This window comes from Sinocyclocheilus rhinocerous, unplaced genomic scaffold (assembly GCF_001515625.1).
Source record: "Sinocyclocheilus rhinocerous isolate Xijiao unplaced genomic scaffold, SAMN03320098_v1.1 scaffold1626, whole genome shotgun sequence".
NCBI lineage: Eukaryota > Metazoa > Chordata > Actinopteri > Cypriniformes > Cyprinidae > Sinocyclocheilus > Sinocyclocheilus rhinocerous.
In genome coordinates, this window is record NW_015657802.1 from 124,426 (window position 1) to 133,731 (window position 9,306).

Below are 9,306 nucleotides of genomic sequence, written 5' to 3' on the forward strand. Positions count from 1 at the left end.
GTTCAGAAACACGTTTTACTTGTCCCCTGTAGTTTTGAATTTAAAATTGGATGGTTATTTAGCTGTGCCATCTGTTATGTATTTAAAGCCTGGGAGCGTATATTGGCAGCAGAATGTTGAGTGTGGACTCGTTGCCAGTTGCCGAGGAGGAGGTGGTGGAGTCCAGCTCTAACAGACTGGGGGACATTTACACGTTTGTTGCCGAAGGCTGTTATCCTCAAACCATGAATACTATTCGCAAGAAAAACCTTAAAAGATATGCTCAGAAATTTATGATTGACGGTGAGAGCAAATCTTGCACATGTTACATCAGAATCGTTATAATATCACTAATCTCTCTTTCAATGTTTTGCAGTATTTCCTGGAAACATTGTTTAAAGACAGAAAGCTTTTTATTTTCATTTCTCATGTTACTATGTTAACTTTTGACAGGCTGAACAATAAACTGTTAGTGTGTATTTGTGGTAAGGTAATTTTTTAACATTACAAATTAACAGTAACTTAGATGTGTTTATTTAATTGTTTGTTTATTGATTAGTGCTTTGTTTTGTTATCTCTTACCTTTCTCTGTGATAAATTCTATAGATGGCCGGTTGTATTATGTGGGCCCGAAGAAAGAAGAAAAGCGAGAGGTAGTGATTGAGGCAGAGCGGAAGAGACGGATATTCCTGGAGTGTCACTTCAATGACATTGGGCATCACCTGGGACAGAAGAAGACTGTTCACAGGATTCAGAGTAAATACTACTGGCTTGGCATTGTCAAGGATGTTGTGGATTGGGTATGCAGTGGATGTCATCAATCTCACCCTTTTAGGAATGGAGGTGTTTGGTATTGTCATGTTAGTCATTCATGCCGTCACCTACAAGTCACTGTATCATCTGTTTCAGATTAAAGTGTGCGAAACGTGTCAACACGCAGAGCGGAATAAAAACCTGGCTAGAACGGTACGACCCATCAAAGTGGACGGTCCTTGGGACATTTTGGCAGTTGAAATAATTGGTAAAATTTTGTATGGGACTTTTAAGCAGTCTAATCTGTCACACATTTGCCCAAATATTGTAACCAAATGTCTTCACAAACAGGTCCATTCCCAGGCACTGTACATGGAGGGAACACACACATTGTTATTATTACAGATTACTACAGTAAATGGGTAGAGGCCTTTCCTGTACAAAAGAAAGATGGTCTCTGTGTTGCACGATGCATTTCATCATCTGTTTGCAGGTGAGATAATATTGCACCATTAATGAAGGATAAATATGCTGATTATTGCTAAAATGCATTTTTTCCCCCTCCAGATTTGGCCCTGCAAAGACAATATTTTGCTCTCAAAGTGCTGATTTCTGTGAGGAGGTAAAACATTTTGTCAAAATACCAACCTTTTATGCAAAACTTGTTCAACTGTATTTTAACAGCGTTATTATTGATTATTATAGGTTACAAAGCATCTGTGTGACCGGTGGAACATAGCGCAAAGAGTGTTGTCGGTAGACCAGCCGCAGCGGAACGCACCGTATGATTGCAGCAGTAATCTGCTCAGAGATGCCATAAAACAGATGGTAGTGGAGAAACGGGTGGAATGGGATGATTTTCTCGATTCAGTTTTGGCCACCTTCAGGACATCAGTCAACCCTACAACAAAATTTACACCACACTTTTTAATGTTTAACAGAAACGCCAGCATATCTAGTGAGGTAAGAAAATGAACTTTTAAAGGAGACATATTATGTCCCTTTTTACAATAAGTAATATAAGTCTCTGGTGTCCCCAGAATGTGTCTGTGAAGTTTCAGCTCAAAATACCCCACAGATCATTAATAATTTATTATATAATTTTGAAAATGCCCATTTTGAGTGGAAGCAGAAACACGCTGTTTTTCGTGCCTTTCTCTTTAAATGCAAATGAGCTGCTGCTCCCCGCCCCCTTTTCCAGAATAGAGCTGCACCATTACAGCTCCATCTGTTTTGGTTCTGATTATCATGTTTATCGCACTGAAATCATGCGTTTTAAAACATATTAGTTTAAACTTCTGATATACATCTGCTGAAAACATCTGTTTTGGTTCTGATTATCATGTTTATCGCACTGAAATCATGCGTTTTAAAACATATTAGTTTAAACTTCTGATATACGGTTTTCGGAGTGCACACGGACAGAAAGCGGCTGTCACAGCATGTGAGTACTAAACTAAGTTCTCATTCACACACAAGTTTATGTTAAAAACAGTAGCTGTTACAAAAACAGTCGGTTATGTCTGTGAAGGTAAACAGCTGGGAAATAAATCCCAGCTGCTTATTTTAGATCTGTGTGGCAGCAGCAGCAATATACAGTAAATAAATCAATAAATCCACTGCTCTCTTTTCTCCTCTGAGGCTGGGACTCTAAATAGTGTTCTGTGCTCGTCTGTGCAGCCAAAGGCAGAACATTAGCATTAGAACTGGACTGGTACACCGTTGTCGCTTGCGAAATCAAATGACGGCGCCGTGAGTGGAAATGTACAGATTAAGGGGCGGTAATATTATAATGAGATCCCTTTGCCACGTCACCAAGAGAGCGAAATCAGACGCGCTCGTTTTCTCAGACGCTTGCAGAAAAAGGCTTACCAAAACAAAGGGGTGGTAATATTATAATGAGATCCCTTTGCCACATCACCAAGGGAGCGAAATCAGACGCGCTCGTTTTTTCAGACGCTTGCAGAAAAGGCGTACCAAAACAAAGATCCTGGGTTAATCTTTTTCACGTTTCCTTGTTTGGTAGATGCACCGGGGACCTGATTATAGCACGTAAAACCTGGAAAAGTCAGATTTTCATGATATGTCACCTTTAAGATATGATCATTTTGTGATATGAATTAATGATTTAATGTAAGAAGTAGTGTGCTTTATTGAAAAAGTAGTCCATAAAAAACCTAATTAATCACTAATTTTTCTGTAAATAATCGCACCTAACATTAGAATTTAATCATAAATATATTTTCACACTTAATGTAAAAACAAAATAAAGACGGTATATTTTAAATTTGTTTATTGGCATCTAGGCATATACTTTCTAGTAAGCACTATGAATGAAGGCAAGTATCAACGATTACAAAATATGATACTTATATCTCTGTTAAATGGATTCAATTTCTGGGAAGAAATTAAGTAAATACAGCCATTCAGCATTACAGTAAAATTTGTGCCATTATTTTAACATCCAATAAGCCTAAACTGTTACAGAACATTACAAAAAATTATAACTTTTAATTAAAGTCAACTTAAAACAATCTTCACATAAACCTATTATAATAAATGCCACATTTAGCTGTGCCTTTAATTTAGTGTGTTGTATATAGAAACATAGTGCATGTTTCTGTCTCTGTCAGTGTTAGCTCCCTTTGTTTTAATGAGAGCTATCAATCTAATTTTACCCCCACTAAGTTTATTTTGAGCATTCATTTTCACAGTTAATAAGAAAATTAATAGTTAAAAAAAATTGGTATCAATATTTTTATGTGAGAATCAATCCTCTTGATACAACGTCAGTATCACAAGTGTTTACACTTATTTCAACACTTACACCTGCATGTCTTTATCTATCACAAGCACATCACTGACAGGATGAAAAACAGGTAGCCAGACAAAGCTTGAAACACGCAAGTGGCCTGTGTGTCACACACATCGTCCTCACAAAGAGGAGCGAGAGGAGGTGATCATAGGATAGGTCTATATGCAGACCATCCTTGGTCAAACCCACTCTCTCTCTCTCTCGCTTCAGAGCTGGTGCGCGGCACACAGATGGTAATAAGCAAGAAGTTACACTGACTGAATTGCTATTAATAATCAATTTCTTATTTTTCTTTCTTATTTTTTAAAAACACAGTTTGATCCTCTTAGTTGCTATCAAGACCAGGAGGATGAGACTGTTAATGAAGAGGACACAAATGCTTTTCTTTCCTCCATGCATGAGCAACAGAATAACATCAAACAGATGGTAAAGTCTGGGCATTTGTTTTAGTTAAAATTTTCTTAGTCCTGTTATTTACTAATACAGTACAGTTCTCAATTCCAGTCCTTGCGTACCACCACTCTGCACATTTTGTATGTATCTCTTATCACTTCAGATGTTTCTTCTATCCGACCTTAAAGGTGCAGTAGGAGATCTTGGAAAATGCTAACTTTAGCCTGATAGCACTGAAAGCGAACGTCCCACCCTCCCTGCAATCGCCGTCCAAAGTCACACCCCTGAACGCATATACACTCACAGACCAGAATACCAGAGACAACATTACTACAATAAGCTACATCAGCGGTTCCCAATTCCAGCCCATGTTCCAAAGTGAAGTAAACTTCAACGGATTTACCCCGCTCAGGGAGTAGGGAGCAATGAACACTGTGTAGGGATCATATCGATCAGAACACAGTTCATGCACATAGCTCACTTCTAACGAGCTGGTTATCTGAATCGGGTGTGTTAACTAAGCTAGACATGCAAAATATGCAGAGCTGGGGGGCGAGAGGACAGGAATTGGGAACCGCTGGACTACATCGTGTGTCATTCACCAGTGAGAAAACTTTAAAAGTACTACAATACCAGGAAGGAAGATCGGGTTGTTGATGTTTGTCTGCCATTCTGTCTACACAGCGTGTGTGAACGCGCTGATGACGTATCCTGTCTGCGCGAACAGGGTGCGCCAAGGTATGCTAATACATACATTGACAGGCAGGTAGGAAAGCCAATTAAAACGCTCGGACCGAGCGTTTTGATTGGACAAACATTTCTTGGTCCTACGCCTTCCACAGAATATATAAATACAGATAAATACATTTAGGCCACTTAACGTAATGATTGCTATCGTGATGTGAAGAGAATTTCAACCAGCATAACAAAAAATGTTTCTGAAGACAATCACCTATTGCACCTTTAAGTGCCCTGCGAAGTGGACATCACAGGATATTCCGCCATGATTCCAGTTCGAAGGGAACGTATATGTTCCATTCAAAGGGCATTAAAGTGTGCAATATGTGAATTTAAATTGTATTTATTTACAGAGGCATATTATGTCACACTTATGTAGTATGCTTCGTCTGTATGTGAAGACGCTGCAGTTGGTGGCATAGCTCAAATCTGTGAATGAATGTTCCGAAGTGAAGTAAACTTCAACTGATTTCCCATGCTCAGGGAGTAGGGAGCAAAGAACACTGTGTAGGGACCATGTCAATCGGAACAAAGTTTATGCATGGAGCTCTCTTCTAATGGACTGATGATCTGAATCAGGTGTGTTAAATAAGAGAGACATGCAAAATATGCAGAGCGTTGGTACGCGAGGATTGGAACGGTACAATAGAACGGACTGGAGCGTTCTATTGTACATGTTTAACAACTAGCATTTATTCAAAAAGCATGTCTAAAAACACGGATTTTAGTGCAGACAAGCTTAGAAACACTGATTTTAGTGCTTTGAAATTGTAATTTCACACCATTCTCCTGATAATGTTCTTTTTGCCTATACAGGTAGTAACAAATATGAATGTCGCATACAAACAAGAAAAGAAAAATGCAAAACGCAAGGCTAGAAATATGCCTTCCATCACTCTCACTGTGACGGACCCATTGTTCACAGAGGAAACGCCCTCAGCAAAAAAGCTTAAGGAAAGCCTCTACCTGTGTTTCCCAGTAGAGACAGTCCTAACCACAGTCCAGAATGTACCCGAAGCCAAGAAGAATGGCTTAGAATATCCTCTAACAGACTCTGATGTGCACTGAAAATCTTTTTTTTTTTTTTTTGACTAATCATAAAGCACTATCCGCAAAGTGTATTTGCATAGGCTACAGCTTGAAGACTTGATATCTGCAGTAAGTGGTCCACAGAGAGCAGGTCAAGCAGATGAACTCATGTTCACTTTCTGTTTCAGAACATAATGTAGCAAGATTAAAAGATTGTATTTTACCTCAGGCGTTCATTGACACTAATGATGGTCTTAGTTTTTTGTTTAGTCACTGAACTACACACCCAAAGATGTAGAAGTTTGTTTTGCTTGGTTGACTCATGTCCCAAAAGACATTTTTATCTGGATTTGCTTTAGATTAGTCATCTGACGAACACAGATTTCAGTATTATCTGAAAGAATGTTGTGTAAATATTAATTATGAAGATTGTAATATTCAGCGTTCATTATCACAGAAAATAGATGTTCGTTTTTTGTTCTAACTGATTTTTTTCAGATCATTATTATGTGTCTATTTTTGTCTTTGATAATAAGTCCAAATTTGCAAACGGCATTTTTAAAAAAGTGCTTCATTGTTTACTTAATCACCTATTCATCCACGTGCGTGGAAAGGAAACTTTAAGGTTCTTTATGTCATTACATAGGTATAAAGTTTCAGACTTTATCTCATAAATACTTTTTGCTCCATTATGTTTTAAATTATGATAAATGCTACCCAACAATTGACTCTTTTCATTTGTAATAAATGGATTTGTTAATCAGTTAAAATCAGTTACTCTGTGGCCAATGTGACACATCTCGTGTAACTTCCTGTTTGCCTTTGAAATAACGAGGGTTGAAACGAAGGTGCAAGAATGTGACCACAGATTGCAGCAATAAGGTTGTGCTCACCTTGTTACTTGTGACATCATTTGGACAGCCTGCCACATGTCTGAAATAAACCGTTTAGTGTTGAAATGCCATGTTCTTGTTTAAAATAATATTTTATAATTCATATAACTTTTGTTTGTTAAATTTATGCTACAAACTGGTTGCTAAAAATATTAAGAATTACAGCGCCATTAGGTGATATTTTAGCTTCTAGCTTCATTTAATTATGTATATATAAACACCAACCTATTAGAGCTGCCAAAACCTATTTTTAACTTTAAACCGCACTGATAGCAACGCCACAATGGTGGTAGAAATAGAATAGAAACCCATGTGGTGATTAAAAATCCTTCAAAGCCTCAACTGTGCTTATATAAAATACGGACAGCACGGAGTTACTTTTTTAATTACATTTTTTTTATAAAAAATAAAACAAATGTAGAAATCATACGAATGCACCTTTCCCTATAAAATAAAAGTTCTTCATACTTTTTACTTAAAAAATGTATTTTCCTCAATATTTAAGAGTAAAATTATAACCTTGTGTAAAAGAGGTCGACTTTAATATACTTAGAGGACTTGTTATTTAGATAAGAGACTTAAAAAGAACATGCTTAAATGCAAGCTGGATGTAATTTTTCAGACACTTAAATGCATGTTATTTACAATTAAAACAAAATGTATTATAGTGCAAATTTATGTGAATTAGTTGAATTTGAGCGGTTTTTTGATCCACTTAATTTTGACTTGAGTACATATTTATATATTATTTCATTTTACAAGTGTTCTGCCAACTGTGATAAGCATTTATAGTAAACTAAAATATACGTGTTAACATTTTTTTTTTTACTTTGCCAACGCATCAAAATAAGTGTACTTCTTAAAGCATGACATCAGTGCACTTAAGTGTATTTTAGTGTGTTGCGAAAAATAGTTATGGAAGTGTAACTACTTTTGAAGAACACTTTTAAAAGTGGCCTTTTATTTTATAAGTTAGGTTTTCACTTTATACATCTGTAGCGCAAATACAACCAATTATATCCAATTTAAAATTTTGCCTATATTGTTGAAATAAAATGTCCTCACGAACTTTCCTTCAAAATATGTAAATAGCCTACTTGTGTACATCACCAATGTGAGCAGAGCCCTTTCTGATTGGCCGGTTGTCACGGAGGCGGGGCTTCAGTACAGTATTCTTTTCCCCCTTCCTGTCATTGCTCCGCGCCGCTAAGGAGAGGCGATGGATGTTGCCTGCAAATTATGGGACTAAGATGAGTTTTGTTATTGTACCGGGAATGCTGATTTACGAAGGGAATAAAGTGCTGATTTTTAGACGGAAAATATTGGGATTTTCATGTATTCTGTACTGCCCCAATGAATGAGTCTGTGATAGTGCCGGGTGTCAAGCTGCGCAGGCCAGCGAATCAACTTGACTGCCGCGGTACATTGACATAGACTCTGTTTCACTCGCGCACCTTTTATTACTATTCCAGGCCTGTCAGTCTGGTTTCACGCTGTCGTGTCATTACTAATGTTTACTCGCCATATAGAAATCACTTCCATATAGATTTTTTGCTGCTCATGTTTACCGAGAGCATTTGTATTTCAGCAGCTTCAAGGCTCCTCAGCAGGTGTAGGAAAATGAAAGTTGCTGTGATTATTAGTGGAAACCTGGTTTTCACTCTAGTGGATGTTGTGGTCACCACAGTCTTGTATGTTCATGGATCAAGTCTTGATATATTTTCAGAAGAATTAGAGGAATTTGACATACACCGCTCAACAGTGGACTTGTGGGGAACAGTTCTCATACGGGCCAGTCTTCTTTTCGGGGCCTCCATCGGGGTGTTCTGTAACAGGAGTGATGGTCCACAAAGGGTTTCAAACATGGGGACACTGGTTTCTCTCATATGCCTTACCAACATGACTTATGCTCTTGCCAAGTTGTTGATGATTTCTGAGGAGGGAGCTCTGATGTATGACCCCTGGTTCCTAGGTTTGTTCTCCTGGACTTGCACATCAGCAATAGGCATCATGATCTCATGGAAGCTGCTGTCACAGACTCCCAATGCTGTATCTGAAAGAGAGGATAGCGAGGAGACGGAGAGGCTGGTGGATGGCATCGAGACAGAAGATGAGTCCAGTAAGAAGAGCTGGAAATCAAGGAAAGAGCATCCCCATTCAGGGGCCACAATTGGCCGTCTCTTGTCGTACTGTAAGAAGGACTCTGGTTTGCTGGCCATTGCTTTCTTCTTTCTTCTCCTCTCTGCTGTGTGTAAGTTCACTTATGGCTTAAATATTCTAAGAAACGTAATAAATTAAGTAAACATCATAATTCAAGTGATATTTTATGAGTTAATCTTTTATTTATCTATCATTTGTGACAGTAAGTAATGCTAATGTTGGCCCAGCAGTCATTCTTAATAAACAATCTCATGGAATGTATAGTAAATGTACAGTAAGGTTGTATACATTAGCATCAGTTAACACAATATTTAACATGAACCAACAATGCTTTTAATGGACTAACAATGAACACTTACAGCAACATGAATCGTGATACATGATGCATTAAATATTTTTACTGCATAAGACCTTATTGTAAAGTGTTATGAAATGTATTTAACGTATAATGTCAATCTAGCTTTTGAGAGTTTGGACTGGAACTGGAATTGTTCTTTTAGTTATCAAAACACAACCTCTCACTGTCTTTTTTTTTTTTTTTTTTTT

General features: G+C 37.6%; 1 protein-coding gene across 1 annotated transcript in view; it reads left to right on the forward strand.

The window, feature by feature from the left end:
- Window positions 1–8,220: 8,220 nt before the first annotated feature.
- The window catches only part of LOC107721545 (ATP-binding cassette sub-family B member 9-like), a 6,846-nt gene continuing 5,760 nt past the window's right edge, over window positions 8,221–9,306 (forward strand). The window contains exon 1 of the mRNA XM_016529617.1: window positions 8,221–8,851. Within this exon, the coding sequence (XP_016385103.1) occupies window positions 8,221–8,851 (631 nt within the window). The remainder of the gene's footprint in view (window positions 8,852–9,306) is intronic.